The 17,906-nt window shown below is 52.8% G+C and overlaps 1 protein-coding gene across 8 annotated transcripts in view; it reads right to left on the reverse strand.

The window, feature by feature from the left end:
- Nucleotides 1-17,906, reverse strand: part of RASGEF1A (RasGEF domain family member 1A) — a 111,043-nt gene that overhangs the window by 5,806 nt on the left and 87,331 nt on the right. For 6 of the 8 annotated variants that reach the window (XM_015586613.2, XM_015586615.2, XM_025044332.1 and 3 more), the window contains 6 exons: nt 6,969-7,169; nt 5,386-5,508; nt 2,575-2,712; nt 1,423-1,671; nt 674-748; nt 191-283 (listed from right to left, as the gene is read on the reverse strand). In XM_015586613.2, the coding sequence (XP_015442099.2) occupies nt 191-283; nt 674-748; nt 1,423-1,671; nt 2,575-2,712; nt 5,386-5,508; nt 6,969-7,169 (879 nt within the window). The remainder of the gene's footprint in view (nt 1-190; nt 284-673; nt 749-1,422; nt 1,672-2,574; nt 2,713-5,385; nt 5,509-6,968; nt 7,170-17,906) is intronic. The other 2 variants (XM_025044331.1, XM_015586614.2) reach the window with 2 other exon arrangements.

A 17,906-nucleotide genomic window follows, 5' to 3' on the forward strand; every position in this document is an offset into this window, starting at 1 on the left:
TTTAAGGCATCACTGTTGGACATGGGGGCAAGAAGGCACCTCCAAGGCCCTGGCAATGGAGGCTTCCTATCCCTACTTTCAAAGTTTCAACATCTGAGGGAGCAGAAGCATCTGAGGATGCCTCAGGCAGCACCATGGGATTGGCTAGGAGATGGCATCACCCTGCCCATGTCCACTGTGCAGTGCTTACCCGGCACACCTCGGTGGCCACTAGCATGCTGAGACAGTTGAACCAATTGTCGTAGGCCTCCAGGCTGTAGGTTTTGGTCAGGTCCCCTCGGCACTGGGGGGGACACAACAAGTCACAAGAAGCCCAAGGACCCTGCCAGCGGGTGCTGCCCAGCCCTGTCCCCAGAACTGAGTAGCCAGGGGAGGAAACTGAAAGTTATGTTGGGATAGAGGCAACTGGACAGATCCCCTTGGCTAGCCTGGGTCTCCAAGATGCCCAGGGCTAGATCTGGAGGCCAGTTTGGTTGTCCATGGCCCTGAGAATGCTGGGCCCCCTCCAAGTATGCATCATCTTACATGGCTATCCGCTGACACCCTGGAACAGGCACCAGGAGGCATCAGGAGGCCAGACTCTCCAGAGGTGCTCAGGTGCGCTGGGTCAGGACCCCACCTACCCTGTATGGGGTGTAAGTGCCAAGCCTACCCTCAGGCCACAGCCCCTCACCCTGTGATTGTCTCGAGAGTCCACGTGACTGATGATCTGCATCAGGTCCTCGGAGTGAATGCTGCAAACCCTCTCCTGGGGTGGGATAAGGAAACAGCAGAAGAGGAGTGCTAAGCCTGTTATCCTTGGACAAGCCCCACACTTGGGGTAGAGGGCATGTTCACAGAAGCAGTCAGGACCTGTCTGCACGTGGGCACCATGGCCCCTCCTTGATTAGAGCACCTAGCCAGTGGGCAGGCCCTGCCCAACACACCCACCCCCGCCCAACACACCCACCACACACACACACTTAGAGAGGAGAGGACAGGGCTGAAAGGAGGTGAGGTGGAAGCCTCAGGGTGTGCAGGGGACCTTCTCAGCCCAGGGCACAGGCAGGACGAGGTGACAGAGTTGGCTAACTGACTCTCACCATTGAAGCCCCTCACTTCCGTCCAAGCCCCTCACTTCCTTCCTGACTCTCACCATTGAAGCCCCTCACTTCCTTCCTGGGGCTACTTTGGTTCTCATGGTCCCAGCCCCTTCCATGAACACAGGGCTGCGGTGAACCTAGGGAACCAGGCACCAGGCACAGAGAAACCTGCTGCTCAAGTAGACACACACCAGCCAGAGACAGTGGTCAGGGCTAGCAAGTAGACTTCACCTAATACCCTAGTCTGCTCAGCCAGGGAGGCCCTGCAGCACTATGTTGAGAAAGAGGTCAGGGGTCCAGTGGCCCTAGGTGAGCATGAGTAATGTAACCCCAGCCGTACCCTGGGCAGGCAAACTGTAGCACTGACCAGCTCGATATGAGTCAGCTGCTGGGCCAGCACCAGGGGGTCACAGCACATGCCCAGGATATCCTTCTGAGTGGCTGGTGGCTTGGCCTTGAGGACAGGCCCTTTGTCCAGAGCTGGCGAGCGGAGCTTCTCCCGAAGCTCCTGAAGCTGGCTCCGGGCAGCCAGGGATAGCAGCAGGCTCTGCATCATTTGGGTGATGGCCTTCTTCACTGTGCCATTCTCCTGTAGGGGTGAGGGAGGGATGAAGTTACCAGTGCAGGCTAGTGGCAAGACTACCACCTCCATGGAGACACCCATCTCATCTCCAGGGCCATGCCTGACTTTGAGGGCATATGCCCTACCCAAACCTGCCATTAGCACTTGGACCTAACACAATGGAGTATAGTGTGGGCTCCTCTGAGGCCTGCTAAAGAGGGTGGCTTAGTGGGCTGTCCTATGAAGAAGGAATCTGAGAACCAGAGCAGGGCCAGAGCTAGGCTTCTGGATCTGAAAAGTGTGACTTTACTGGAGGCAGAGGCGGCCAGCTAAGCTACTTCTTAGGGCCATCCTACAGTAAGAGAAGCCCATAATAGGGATGAAGGCATCCCAAAGGGATTCCTCTGGGGCCAGGAGCCTTCATTCCCTGGGTGCGGGCAGCCCTGGCCCCTCCCAAAGCTCTCCCTGGGCTTTCTAAGCCCTCTGGCCAGATAGGAGCTGCTGAGCACATGGAGCACTTCCATTACTGAGGCACAGCCAGCCCAGGCTCCCTCTTGGCTCTCCAGGTTCCCAATTCCATTGAAGGCCAAGAACAGACCGGGAACCAAACAGCTTCTTACCTCTCTCACTAGATGCCCCCACTCCACCTATCCAAGGTCCAGAAGAGGGTGGGGCCTGGGATCATTCCACATTCTCAGGGTGAGATCTAGCCCTACTGCTCAAGGTTTCCTGCATGAAGATGGTGCCAAGGGCCAGTCTGGCCTATTACTTGCCAAGGTAGGGGAGATAGCCAAATGGAGCCACCCAGCAGTCTTCATGGAGGAGTGATAGAGAAGAGGACCACATACAGAGCTGTCGCTAAGGACCCCACCCCCTGTGTGAGTAGACCCCCCCGTCACACACATATCAAGAGTTGAGGGAGGACCCTACCTCCTCACACTGTGTGAGCCGGTAGGTGATAGCCTTCAGTTCAGCCATGGCCTTCTCATCCTGGAAGTCGTAGGGGAAGGCCTCTGTCCACTCCTTTAGCAGCTGCACAATCTTAGCAGAGAAGGATTTTAGCTTGGCCTAGGGTGGCAGGGCACAGAGTGAAGCCTGACCCACCAGAGTGAGTAATGCCATTTGTCATCTGGCATTTCCTCCTCTCTCCTCCTGCACAGTCCAGGAGGAGAGAGGAGGAAATGCGAGATGACAAATGGTATACCAACCCTCCAGCACCTATGCCCTGACCCTGTGCTGGAGCAGGGCTGATGGGCGGGGACAACCCCTAAACAGTCCACCTTCAGTTTTGTCATACCTGCTCTCTTTCATATTCCCCCTGTAGACCCTGAGAAAGAAGATACTTACCAAGAAGGACTCCTGGTGGCTAACTGGGTTCAAATTTTAAAAAGACAGACTTGCAGCCTTTTCTAAACAGAGGCCCCTTGCAAAAGCCACACGTCAGGGAGAAGTCTGCATTGAACTACCTGCCTGTCCTGTGTTCCTGCCAGCAGAGCCAATCCTTGGAAAGGAGTGTCTGCATTGTACTTCAACCAATAGGATTGGCACTTTCCCCTCCAATCAGAGCTGTGTCACTATTTCCTCATTAGCATCTTCACCCACCAGCCAGAACAGCTCCATTCCGACCAATCAGGACAGTGCTTTTTGGACCACTCAAACTTCGAGGTTTTGCATGAGGACAAACCGATCCGGAACCAGGAGCAGAACTTCTGTCCATATATAAGTCAGTTCCCCTTGTGCTTGGAGAGTGCACTTTCTCTTTTCACCGAAAACTAAAGACTGGGTTTCTCCTGCTGTGGTTGAAAGACCTAAGACTTCTCACAAGAGCAGGTGGCATGGAGCAGAGTTGTGTAGTCAGAGAAGAACCTCACCCCGGGGCTGCTTTGTCCCAGGGCTGCCTCACAGCTGTGCTGTTTCATAAATGAGCTGTAACACTACCGAGCTGTTCTCACAGCCATGCCATTTCATAATTGAGCATTTGCACTAAATAAAGTTCCTTTTTCACTGCACCCCAAATTGGGAGTTCTTGTTGGTATGAAATTGGTGCCAACTTAAGGATTGACACCCTTAAGTCAGCTCTTTTTCACTTAAATAAATTCATTTTCAAAAACCTTGCCCCAACACTACCATGGCATAGAAAACTAGTTTCATTTGCTGTAATTAGAAGTTATTGATAAAATAAAACAAGTGAAAACCAAGAAAATTCATTAGTAATAAACGAGAGGCTCTTGCCTGTCCTCTTTCTATTAAAGCAGGTTGGCAAGTGCTGGGAAGGGGCACAGACCCGTGGAGATGCCTTCCTCCCCACTTTGTGTCATTAAAGGTGGTCCTGGCACTCTTGCTGTAGTCCCAGGCTTACACACATGCACAGTCCAGGAGGAGAGAGGAGGAAATGCCAGAGCATCCCCCCAAATGCCCACACGAACCTTGCCCCCTCACCCCCTGCCACCTGCGCCTCCTGTGCCCCCACTGCTCAGCTGTCCATGCTTGCCCACCCTGGACCATCTCACCCACTGGGTGGCCATGACTGCTTTCAAGGCCAAGCTCCTGGAGGAACCATCCCTCAGTCCTGCATCTTCCTGCGCCCCTCTTTTGCCTCCAACCGACCTGACTTGAGTTGTCCCATGCCCCTAGCCGGTCCTTTAGTGATGGCTTCCCATATCTGGCAAAGCCTCTCTCAGATGGCCCTGCATTCCCGCAGCCACTGCTTCTGGCCAGAATCCAGTGCATGGGCAACCCAGAAGGCTTTGCTGACCTTCCCTCAGATGCCTACAACACCCACATGCAGCATGAACCAGAGCCGTGTGTTCCTTCCTCAGTGGCCCAGCTGTGCATGTCACCATGGACACAGGCTAGCAGGCTCACTCCAGGCTGCTACTGTCCCCATGCTGACCTTCAGCCCCCCCACTCACCCCACTCTGATTTATTTCCACTTGCCCCTCCAGAGTCTTTCCAGATTGTAGTCAGTGCCTGTTGCATCCCTGCCCTGTGGCACCCTGGGAAAGCCCCTCTGGAGAGGAGACTCTGAGCAGACATGGCATTCACAGGCCTTTGCTGCAAACCTTCAGGGCCCAGCCTCACAGAAGGAAAGTGGAGGGGAAGGTCATCAGTAAATGGGGACAGGCCATGCTCTGCTACAGCCCGAACTAGGCCCTGCCAGCTCTTTGACAGCATGCCCACCACCCTTTCTTCTCTACCAGACCCTTGGCTTCTAAAACCTCACCCCAAGTCCCTGCCCCAGGGCCTCAGGGTAGAGCTGTGGTTTCTTGACCATCTTAACTGCCCAAAGCCTGGCTCAAACAGAAGAGACAACAGTGGCAAACAGCCCTGTCTGAGTTACTGAAAGCTCTAATGAGCAGGTGCCAGCCTGAGAGTGCTGCCACCTGACCCACTTAGAGGAGGCAGTGACTCATGCCCCATTGGCTTCTTTTCCACCAGCTACAGCCAGGCCTCTATTTTGGGGTTCTTGGCACTGACCAGGAAAGCTGGTGGAGCTGTCCACTGGGGCCCTTCCTTGGGAGGGGGTGTGAGTGCCCACCAACAGCAGTTACTTTCAGCATCATGGGAGGGGAGCCATACCCCAGATGTGCCAGGAGGGCAGAGACCAGCAGACCTACCGCCATCAGGAAGGGCCCCAGGCCAGGCTCAGCCAGACACTGTCCTATCTGCTTATTCTGAGCAGAAACGGGATGGGTAGCCAGAGGCATGGAGACAGGCACCATCTGGTCAGCATGCATGTACCTTCTCAGACCCGGCCTCCAGCTGCTGCCTCTGCTCCAGGCAGATCTGCCCCACACGGGCCAGCAGGTCATGAGGTGGGATGAAGACCCGAGAGCTCAAGAGAAATGTGAAGATGTATGTCTTCTGAAGAAAAGAAAAAAAGAAGAAAAGGAACAGAGGGCAAAGCATGAGTCAGGCCTGGCGTGGCCCCCAGGTATACTCACAGCCTGCTGCTACACGTCACCCTACTGCCTCCCAAGCCCAAAATCACCATGCAGTAGTCATGGTTTTTGCATGGTTTACTACACCATGAATGCCCTTCTTCTCTCTCACTGTCACCTGAATCCTGCCCAACTTGCAAGGCACAGATCAACCCCACGTCGCAGTGGCTCACAGAGGCCTCCTAGATGAGCTCAGCTTCCAGCAGTCTTGCTTTGCTGGGCTTCTCCCCACTCTCTGTCCTACCCTGCAATGGGCACTAACCCAACCTTGTATGTTTGGCAGGAATCTCCGGGCCTGTATGAGCCTGGTGCTCAGACCATGATGCTCCCTGGGCCAAGCTCCAAGCATCTTTCATCTCCAGATCCTCACCAGCTTATCTATGGGGCAGGGCTAGGCCTTCTTGGACCCTGTACCAGCATCAGGGACTATTGCTAGCCCCTGTACAATCACTAACCGGCTGAGGGCTTTGTCCCCACCTGCCTCGCCAGGGCCCCTGTCCCACATCCATCGACTCTCATCACTGGGCTTTGTGCTGAAGGCATGGAGGGCTCCTCATGATCTGAGCTGAACGATGGCAGGGAGAAGCCCCAGACAGGTCCTGAGAGGGTTTATGGGGTGGGAAGAGGAAGAGTAGACAGAGCCCAGGAAGGAGGGAGGAGTCCTGATATGTTGGGTGGGCCAGGAAGTCCCAGAAGCTTAGTTGACCCTCCAGCATCATCACATAAAAGCTGGAGGGCAGAGAAGAGCAATTCCTCCCCCACTGTCCCTCAGTGGTGTCTCACTCATGGAGGCCAGGGAGCCCAGCTCTGTACTGGGGATGGAGTGGGCACTGTGAGGGCCTGTGAAGCTCTGCTCTCGAAAGGACCTAGAGCCACTACTGCAGAAGGGAAGCCACATATGACAAGAGAACTCTTTCTCTCTGTTCCAAAAATGTGCTCGTGTCTTCTTGAGGTGAAGAGGGGGCATCTGGATTGTAGATGAAGGCTAGCTGTGCTCGTGTGGGCATGATTTGTCCTAGGCTCCACATGCTGGCAGGCGTGGCAGTGGTTCATGCACAAAGCAAACTTTCTGGCTTAGGAACAGGACCTGTGCAGGGCGGGCCCTCACCAGGACTCTGTGGTGCTGGTCTGGCCCTTTAGACTTTTATTCCTCCCCCAGGACCCTGCCCAGAACTCAGACCCTTGTCCCAGCCCCTCATGTATCTCTTTCTTGTGCCACCAGGGCCATCTTCCACCCACCTGGAGGGCACAGGGAAATGACTCCCCCCTGGCCCACCCTGCCCCTTCCCTGCTACTCCATTCATCTCTATCTGCTCCCCCTCCCACCATCCCAGAAGCAGCCTTCTCTGGAGCCCACACCTTTCTCCAGACCCAAGCACTCACATCAGGGTAATAGTCCACTGTGGGGACTAGGTGTTCTATCAAGGCCTCCAAGGATCCAGAGATGAGGCATCCATCCTGGAAGATGAGGTCCCTGGAGCTGCTGGCCCCACCTCCTCGCTCCCCCATGCTGGGCTGCACCTGTCCACTACAGCTGGGCCTGAGTATGCTGGAGAAGAGGACAGATGTCTGGGGCATAGTTTCCTGTAAGAGAAGAATGAGGCTGTGAAGCATTAAAGATGCCTCTGCCAGGCCCTCCTTCTGGCTGTCATGGGTACTTCATACACACCATCAGTGACACTAATGCAAGAGCTGAATCATCTCATTAATCCTCATATTAACCCCACAAGAGATGCCATTATTTTCCAAATGTTGCAGATAAAGACAAGGCACAGAGAGGCTAAGTGCCCCAGGTCACACAGCTAGATTGCAGCTGTGCCAAGACCACAGCAAAGGTGGCCAGGGAGGCCTGAGTTAGAGCCTGGCTCTGCCACTTGTGGCTTCATCAGAATCCTCAACCACTAGGAACCCTAATTTTCTCAACTGTACCATGGGTACAGAGAGCACTACTTCAGAGCCTTGCTGAGAGGATTAAATGAGGCTCAGAGGCTCACTTTGGAAAATGCTGCACACTAGACATGGTGTCACCACCCTCGGAAGCCAACTCCCACAGACGTGCTTGCTCAGCATCCCCCTCAGACCATGAGGAGTGCCCAGGACACAGAAGCACTGGATTTCTCTAGACACATAAGCCCCCAGAGGCCCCAGAGAGCCAGACCCTGTCGGATATCCAAAGCAAGTGCAGCCCCAGAGCCACAGCATCACCAGAGACTTGCACCTTCTGAGTCAGAATTCACTATTCTCTGGAGTTTTAAATCCTCTTCTAAAGCTTTGGGGCTCCAAGTGGGGCCCCAACCAGCAGTGCTATCACCTGATCCATTGTTTAAATGCAGTACCTTGATTTCCAGCCTAGGTATGCTGGGTGGATCAAGCCCATTTTCCAGGGACATGTTTGTCCCTTTGAGAGGTTTAGCCTGCAGGTGGGCAGACCTGGCTTCACTTGATCAGTGATTCTCAGCTGTGATTCTCACCAGAATCACCTGGGGAGTTAAAAAAAACACTTTGACCAGCTTCCACCCCCATGATTCCGATTTAACTGGCATGGCGTAAAGCCTGGGCATTGGCATTTTTCAAGGTTTACCAAGTGAAATTAGAAGTAGGAAGCATAGGGAGCCTCTCTCTTGCCTCAGTGGCTCCTGGCTGCATCCAGACCTATCTGGAGGATGCACACAATCGTTGGAGAGCTCGGGAAGTCTTCTGAGGCCAGGCCCGATGGATGGGGAAGACAGAGGGTGGGCCAGCTTTCTGCGCCTGCTTCTGTAGGGCCCAAGATGGAGCCCAAGTGACCCATGCCTCTGCTCCAAGTCAGCTGGGGCTGGCCTGGACAAAGTACCAGCCCTTTGGGAAAGGGGGGGTCAGACTTGCATCCAGTCTACCTCCTCTGACTGCCTGCAGCTCCCCCTCTGTTCAAGTAGGAAAGCAAGCACCTTCTAATTAAAGACACAACTGGCTCATAGTCAGGAAGGTGAAAGTGAATAACCCTCTACTAGAAGGCAGGCCTTGCAAGCTTCCCACCTCCCACTCAGGGCCAGGTGGTGCAAGAGCAGGCCCAGGTACCCAGATGCCCAAATGCAGGAGGGAGGGGCCCTCCTGCCAGCTTGGAAGAAAGCTCCAAGTTTCGAGGCAGTGGTTATGTGACAGTGCTTTCCTGTTTCACACCTAGGTTTACTTGGCTCTCTGGGAGCACTATTAAGGAAAGTGGTCCTCCTTGTATCCTCCTGGTCAAGTCTCACGGGGTACCTGGGTGTTAGATGAAAAGGCCACACTCATTGCCCCTGTCAGGGCAGAGCACACTCTGGGATCCTGCGGTAGTCTAGGGGCAAGGAGGGAAGGCTGCCCTGGCACAGGCTGTGTCTGAGGGACCCTTTGCCACCTGCCTTAATGAGCTGCCACCAGTACTGTTCATTGAGCTGGCTACAGGTGCAGTAGGCCAGGTGGGCAAAGCAACAAGGCATGGGACCTTCTTGCAACTGCATTGTTGCCCTCTCCATCTTTCCACTCACTTCCAGGGCTCCCTTACCACTCTGCCTGATCACAGGCTGTCCTGGCCTGCCAGGCTGGGCTGAGGTATTCCACCTGGCATATCTCCAGTAGCTCCCCAGAGAATGAAGTGGCTGCATTGGGACCCTGCAGCTGCCCCTGCTTCAGGGCTCATGCCTGCTCCTCCCTCCGTTGTCCAGCACAAGTGACTCAACCTTGGGACACCCCAGGGCTCCCTCAACTCCATTCCTTTCACGCTGTCTGCACTCCAACTCGTAGCCATCCATCCACACTGCCAAGTCCTTTCTTGTGTATCAGCTCTGTGTCTGGAACTTCAGTGAGAGAATCCAGATAGAGTCAGGAGACACACATGGTTTCAACCCCATGGAGAAGGCTCTGAATCTGAGACTGGGTGTATAGTTTCTTGCCCTTCCTTTCTTGCAGGGCTGTGGTGAGGATTAGATGAGAAAACAGAAGCTAATGTGGTCATGTCCTGGGAGCTGAACAAGATGTTGTCATGTGCCACCCACATCTGTGCCTCAGTGCCACCCGAGTAGCCCAGCACTGCCCCCTGAGTAGCCTAGCACTGCAGCCACCACTTCTAACCTATGGCCTGACCTAGGGCCTCACGGCCACCAGCAGGCCACACACCCTTCCTGCTCTGGTGTGTACTCTGTGGATCCATCCAGTCCATGTGCACAACCTAGAAGTAGTGTGGGACCAGATAACACCTGGACCCAATGTAGGTCAATGGGACACAGGGGCCAGAAAGTAAATTCTACTTCCTCACGCCTGATGAACAAAAGCTTCACAGAATCTCTCCACAGACAGTCTCAAGTCCTGTCAGGCTTCTCCATCTACACACTCTCCCTCTTCCCTTCTGCTTCCATGGACCACACTCCTCAACAAAGTGCTCACACATGAACTTTGTCTCAGCCTCTGATCTCTAGAAAAGCTGGGCTGAGAGGAGAGCAGCCATTATCTTGTTTCTGTACTCCTTCCCACATCTAGAATCAACACATGCTGATGGCCACATTTGTCAGACAGGGACACTGGTCCCTGAACTTCACACATGGGTATGGGAGTGTAGGAGAGAAGAATACATGGCATGCAGCTTCCAGCCCAAAACAAGTGCTCACACAGTGACGAGTTGGTACAGAAGTAAACACCATTCTCCAGGCTCTGCTCAGCCCAGCTGAGGGACTATTTCATGGTCCTTGATCCCTGGGTCCTCTCCAGGGCATACGGTCTGGAGTTCTGAGTCAATGCAACTCAGGTCAGAGGCCCTTTGTGAGGACTCAGCCAAAAACTTTAGCTTCTGAGTAATTGCAGCTGCCCACATCCTGTACACATGAATACACATACACGGCGCACATACACAAGCACAGCATGTACACTAATGCACACAGTGACACACACACACAACATGTACACATACAGGCACAGTACAGACACAGCACACACACAGTGTGCACACATACACAGCTCACACACAGCACACAGTGTGCACACACAGTGCACACAATGCACAAATACACAGCATGTACACATGCACAGTGCACAGAGAGCTTATACACAGCACATATACATACACAGAACAGGCACACACAGCACACAATGCACACATGTATACATAGTGCAGATATATACACAGCACACATACACCATGTCCACATACAGTACATGCATACACCATATACACATGGCATGTAGCTTCACAGGATACACAGTGCACACATACACAGCATGCACACACACAGCACACAGTGAATGGATACACAGTGTGCTGACATGTACAGCACATACACACATACACAGCACATACAGAGAATACACATACGGTGTGCACACACAGCACGCACACAGCACACACATAGTGTGCACACAGTGCACACATGCACACCTTCTAAGAAACACACTGCACCAAAGCATCAAGAGCGTGGAAGCTGACTGGACTGAGGGGCCCAGAGGAGAAGAGGGAAGCATAGTGGGGGCAGCCACGGTATGAGAAACTTCTGGGGTTTTTGAGAGAGTAAGAGAAGGGAACTTAGGCAGCCCCAGTGCCCTGAGAAATCCTGGGAGAGATGGCAAATGAGAGTCTTAGGAACTGTTCGCAGAAGATTATGAAAGAAATTCCCTTTTGCAGCCTTGTCAAGAGAATTTAACTAGAGATTTGAGGGCCACTCCCTGCTACTGTGCTTTCTGATGTGGCCCCAGTAAACTAGTGCTGTGAGGGGTCATGCCCCCCATCAGGCAACAAAATAGAGAGGAGGGTATCAAAGCCGGACACATACTCTGGGAGGGGCAGCCCTGCACACACATACACGTGTACATCTTTTGTGACCTGGGCACCGTCCCTCTACTTACAAACTCAGGTTGCATCTGAGATGGTCTTCAGAAACCATGCACCCTACTCCATTATCCCAGGAGCCCTCTGGTCCCAGGGAGCTGCAGCCATGACAGAGGCCCAGATCTCTCTGTTACCAGGGCCACCAGCCTCACTATGGCAGTCAGAGGCTGCTGTGAGCACCCAAAGGCCCCTGTTGCTACTCTTCACAATTCTTCATGTGTACTCACACTTGTCCAGCCTGTGTAAGGGTTATATCCTTTCCCGAGTGCTTTTCCTGCTTCTTGTACTGAGAGGTCCAAAAAGGCCCGGGGGAAGGCCTAACATCACCCTATGGTCTCACAAATGACTTCCATAGCTGAAGTTGTCACAAACAGTATTTGGGTAAAGAATACAAATGATGGCAACTCTAGAGAAACATCCAATTACTTCGGTATCTGTGTGCAGAGCTGTCATGCTCACAGCTGTCCGGGGCAGTCTTGCACCCTTCCTGGGGTGTCCCATGCCCAGAGTCTGCTCTCATAGGAGCCCTCATCTCCTACCTCCCAGTGCTCAAGGTCCCTTCCCGAGAGCAGAACCTGTGGTCCTCCAGCTTGCTGTGGGCAGGATGGTAGGGGTGGGGAGAGGAGGAAGGGACTCAGGACAGTCAGTTGGGACCAGCACCTTGTCCTTCAGGACTCACATGGGAGAGGCCGCTGCCTGCCCCGTCAGGCCCCCTTGGGCCTCCAGGCCTCTGATGCCCAGTGAACTGCTCCCAATACTAGCTCAGGGCACGTTCTGGGAGAGGAGAGACAGGGCTCAATAAACATTCCCTGTCCCACCCCGACATGTCTGCATGAAGCACATTTCTCAGTACAGAAGGCCTAAAGGAGAAACACTGGAAGGTGGCACCAGTGATAACTGGCTGGCCTCAGACACAACCAACTCTGTCCGAACTAACAATGGGGACCACAGCCTGGGAACAGGACAGTCTCCTGCACAGCTGAACAGAAATGGTATCAGATCTCCATTCAACTGTGAAGGGGAGGAGTTGTCTAGGGCAGGTTCCCAGGGCACAGTCACAATTTTAGGACTCCTTCCAGATCCTGGAGTCTGCAATTCTGGAAATTTCTGAAAAATGTAAAAGCAGGGTAAAGGTTTTGACTAATCTTGTTATACTTTATATGTTTATCATCAGAAGCTGGAGCCCAGTGTGTGCTAGGCTTTACACATCTCATCTCACTTGATGCAACCCCCCTAACCCAGGGGACAGCGCAGAGATGCCCATTTCTCAGATAAGGACTGGCATAAGGTTGCTCAGGCAGCAGTGGTGATAGGTCTGCCCAGATCTGTTTGTTGCATAGCCCTGCTCTTTCTCAGGACTGTCATTTCTCCTCATCATTGTCCCTGGCCAGGCATGACCCTCTCTGAGCATCAGATGAAGGCAAAGGCCCTCACCCGGCACACACAAAGAAACACATTTTCCAAGGGCATTCTGTATATGATTCCAGGGATGGAGGGGCTCCCAGAGCTCATCCATGGACAAGAAAAATCCCAGCTTCCTGGATAACTGAGACAAAAATGGTCCTCTGGGCCCATCCTGCATTAGTCCCCAGGAATCTGCTTTCACGTGGAGGAGAAGAGCCAGCAGCCCCGTTCCTGCTAGGCTTTGCATGGGGTGCTTCTTTCTGAGACAGCACACACACAGGCTTCTATTTTTTAACCTACTCAACAAAAATGGAGACTATTTTTAGCTCAGCAAGCTGCAGGGCATCATAATTAGCTACTGCAAATTACACTTCTTGTCAGTCTCCCTTTCTGTTGGCTGGGAGAGAGAAAGTGCTCCTGGAGGGAGCAAGGTGCCAGCCCTGTGTCCCCACTCTGGCGGGCCACTTAACTAAGAGGGACTTCGGTAGAGATTTCAGAATGGGTGCATTTGTGGAGCTGTCTCAGGTTTCATCCAGTTCTAGAAAAATCCAGTCCTGGCGGAGAACTGGGCAGGAGCCCCATCAGCACTCAGAGGCGAAGACTAGGGAGAAAACCATGCTGCTTAGTTAGACCAGGCCAGTGCCATGTGAGTCCAGGTCTGCCAGGACTCTTGGGCAGCTGAGGCCAGACCTGCCTCATCAGCAAATGGACCCCATCACCCTTCTGAAGGCTGACTGGTTCTCTGAAGTCATGTGCACTGGTGTAGAGCAGCAGGTGGGGTGCTCCACAGAGCACAAACTCCTTGCCCATTCATTAACTGATTCATTCATTCACAAATGTTACAAGGACCCGCCTAGACACTGCTCAGCCTCCACAGGAGCAGGCTATGGCTGGCATGCATATTGACCACACAGGTAAGCCCCTGTGATATTATGGGTTAGAAGGGTATCGGTGCTCTGGAAGAAGAAGTAGGAAAACTGGCCTCTCAGAGGAGGTGCGATCTGAGCACACTTGAAGGAGACTTATGGAAAAGGAAGATTGCATGGGGCTTCTTTCTGAGACAGCACACACACAGGCTTCTATTTTTTAACCTACTCAACAAAAATGGAGACTATTTTTAGCTCAGCAAGCTGCAGGGCATCATAATTAGCTACTGCAAATTACACTTCTTGTCAGTCTCCCTTTCTGTTGGCTGGGAGAGAGAAAGTGCTCCTGGAGGGAGCAAGGTGCCAGCCCTGTGTCCCCACTCTGGCGGGCCACTTAACTAAGAGGGACTTCGGTAGAGATTTCAGAATGGGTGCATTCGTGGAGCTGTCTCAGGTTTCATCCAGTTCTAGAAAAATCCAGTCCTGGCGGAGAACTGGGCAGGAGCCCCATCAGCACTCAGAGGCGAAGACTAGGGAGAAAACCATGCTGCTTAGTTAGACCAGGCCAGTGCCATGTGAGTCCAGGTCTGCCAGGACTCTTGGGCAGCTGAGGCCAGACCTGCCTCATCAGCAAATGGACCCCATCACCCTTCTGAAGGCTGACTGGTTCTCTGAAGTCATGTGCACTGGTGTAGAGCAGCAGGTGGGGTGCTCCACAGAGCACAAACTCCTTGCCCATTCATTAACTGATTCATTCATTCACAAATGTTACAAGGACCCGCCTAGACACTGCTCAGCCTCCACAGGAGCAGGCTATGGCTGGCATGCATATTGACCACACAGGTAAGCCCCTGTGATATTATGGGTTAGAAGGGTATCGGTGCTCTGGAAGAAGAAGTAGGAAAACTGGCCTCTCAGAGGAGGTGCGATCTGAGCACACTTGAAGGAGACTTATGGAAAAGGAAGAGTACTGTGAGCAGAGGGAGGGGCTGATGCCAAGGCTGTCAGGTCCCAAAACCTGTGAGCCTTCCATCCCATTTGCTCTAGGGAAAGTCTCCCTTGGAGTACCTCTTATGAGCTCACTAACTCCCAAACAATCCTAATTATCTGTGTCAGCCCTGCTAAACATGGATTTGTGCTAGACTGCCCCATAATGTACCCTAGCCCCTGAAGTCAGACACATGGGGTCCCTTCCCTGACATCCCTCAGCTCCTGGTAAGAGGAGAATTGGGAGGTGCCCTCCCTGTCCTCCTCCAGCACAACCCAGTCCCAGGCCTGCAGGGGTCTCCAGATGGGCTCCCCAGGCCAAGACTTCCTGGATGAAGCTCATATCCAGGAGGCTCTCTAAAGATCTGGAAGGCCTTGGAGGGCAATCTGGGGAGAGGAGTTAGTAGAGGAAGTCCTCACTTTACACAGCAGAGAACTCTAAGTAGGAAGTTGCAAGTCAAATCAAATTTGTAAATGAAACGTTTGTTTAAATGTATGGCTCCCATCCCCACCACATTTTCAGGATTCCTAGAGCAAATGCAAAACCTTTTGGAAAATTTAGGGGGTCCTCTGCATCAGTGAGGATTTTGGCTTAACCTTTGGATCCTCTTTAGTCACACTACCTGAGGGCAGGAGGGGTGGGAGACGGCTTCTCCTGCCAGGCGAAGGCCATCAGGATGCTAAAAGTGGCTTTGACTCTCTGGAACCTGTGACTCTAAATTATAAGTAAGAGTCTGCTCATTTGGGGAGGGGAGGAGTAGAAAGCTAAGTATTTACTGGGTGAGCTGCTTCACCTACTAGCTCTGCCACCCATCACGGAGGGGAGTGAGGAGGGTTCCAGGAGGCATCTTGGTTTGGATAGAGGCTCAGGGAGACACAGGGGACAAATGGCAGTGTATTGTGTCTGTATTTTGTGTGCCATGAGGTGCAAGCCAGTGTCTTGGGCCTCCTCTCTCTTGCTGCACATGGCAAGAATGAGGCCTCACCGTGCACCCCCCACCCCAAACAGGAGAGGTCAGGTGGCAAAGGCAGCTGCACCTCTTTAGTTACCCCTACCATCTCACTTAATCTTCCATCCTCCAATCCTGCTGTTCCCCAACTGGGTTCCCAGACCAGAAAATGCAGCAAAAAATAATGGGCCAGCAGTGGACAGGTCACTTCACTATGGCCTCTCAGGATCTCATCTGCATTTCAGGGTACTGGGGGAGGGTGAGAGGCAGGGGTGCACCCCCACCTGTGGGGCAGCCAAGGGTCACTAAGGGCAGCAGGCACCAAGGCCTCCAGCTGGAAAGGCACAGGGGTGCCACACCAAGTGTAGCCCACTTCCCTTTTCTAGTCCTCCTTCCTCTCCCCTTCTTTAATACTGTTGTTGTCATGAGCCCATTGTCTCTCCTTCCCTCACTCTATACCCCCTCCCGTCTCTACTCCAGAACCTATGATTTTTTTGGAGTTGTGACTGTGGTCCCTGGACTCCAATCCCCACCTAGGGCCAGGTGACACTTGCCCAGTGACCTGCCAGTGGTCAGGCCCTCTGGGTGTCATCTGCACACTTGAGTAACACCTATTTTAGAGTCTTAGAGCTTATCTCACCACCATTTCCAGAGATTCCAGTGGGCCTAAGAGGTTCCAGAAGCCAGGGCCCAGCAAACCAGACCTTGCATCTGCCCCCAGGGTGGCCCAGACCTGTCCGCCCTCTAGCTCAGGTGCTTGGATCCTTGGCCAAAAGGGACCCACTTCCCCGAGCTCTGCTGCCCATCCACCTCTGGCTTTTCCACCCACAGTGAAGGAAGGGCCCAACCCCAATGACCCTCCTCCGGAAACAGAAAGGTACAAGCAGGAAGCTACCTTCTAGGGGCGGGGGGTGTCCTTCCCCTCCCTAAACCCCAGCTCTCAGTTGATCCTAAATTTGAGCTGAAATGTGTCTCCCTTCAGCTCCAGAGAGCCCTGGTCCTATCTGCTGGTGCCACATGCCACAAATACTCAGGGTTTGGCAGCAAGCATGGGCTGGGAGTCCAGTAGGCTGGATTTGAGGCCTGGCCACATTATAAGCTGGGAACCAGGACCCTAGTCTGTAAGACCGCACCTCCAGCACCTGTTTCATAAGTGGCAGTGAGAAAGCATGAGGCCACCATGCTCAGGACATGCTTAGTATCTGCTGGTTTGGGTGGCATCAGAACTGTAGGATACTGATGGGCACTTCGCAAAGTTACCTGCTGCCTTCATAGATACAGATTATAGGGCTGGTGCTGCCTTTTGCCCTTATTCCCCCTCTGGGGCCCCTCTCACTTCCCCATACCCAGCACAGTCAATGTGGCCCTCCACAGACAGAGAGAAAATGGAGAAAAGCGGCCTCTTGCTTCTAGGCAGGCAGATCCATGACCTGGTTGTACTACCCTATATTGACATGTGGGGCCCAAAGCTGGCTCTGGCCTCAGGGTGGCTGCTTGGGCCCACCAAGGGTGGGGAGTGACAGGGGGCAACAGACTTCTGTGGACAGGCCTCTTTAACCCTCACCCTCCTCCCTCTGCACCCCTGTGGACTTTCCAGCAGAGAAGTCCTTGGGAGGACACGGCTGGCCCCATCCCTGCAGCTCCCATCTCTGCAGCTCCCATCTCTGCATCTTCCCAGCCCAGTGGGCATTAAACCAAGCTTCAAGAAATCATATTCACAACTGGAAAGTCACCTTCAAAAGAATTAAACTAGACTGTTGTCTATCACCACACACCAAAATTAACTCAAAATGGATTAAGGACCTGAATATAAGATCTGAAACAGTAAAATGCATAGAAAGAAACATAAGAACTAAACTCAAGGACCTTGGACTTAAAGAGGATTTTAGGAATTTGACCTCAAAGGCAAGTGAAGTAAAAGCAAAAATAAATGAATGGGACTACACCAAACTAAAAAGCTTCTGTTCAGCAAAAGTAATCATCAACAAGGTAAAGAGACAACCATCCAAATGGGAAAATATATTTGCAAGCAACACCTCCGATAAGGGCCTAATATCCAAAATATACAAAGAACTCATACAACTCAATAACAACAACAAAACAAATGATCCAATCAAAAAATGGGCAGTGGACCTGGACAGACACTTCTCCCTAGAGGACATACAAATGGTCAACAAATATATGAAAAGATGCTCAACATCGCTAGCTATTAGGGAAATGCAAATCACAACCACAATGAGATACCATCTCACACCTGTTAGAATAGCTATAATCAACAGGACAA

This window comes from Pteropus alecto, unplaced genomic scaffold, assembly GCF_000325575.1.
Source record: "Pteropus alecto unplaced genomic scaffold, ASM32557v1 scaffold333, whole genome shotgun sequence".
Lineage (NCBI taxonomy): Eukaryota > Metazoa > Chordata > Mammalia > Chiroptera > Pteropodidae > Pteropus > Pteropus alecto.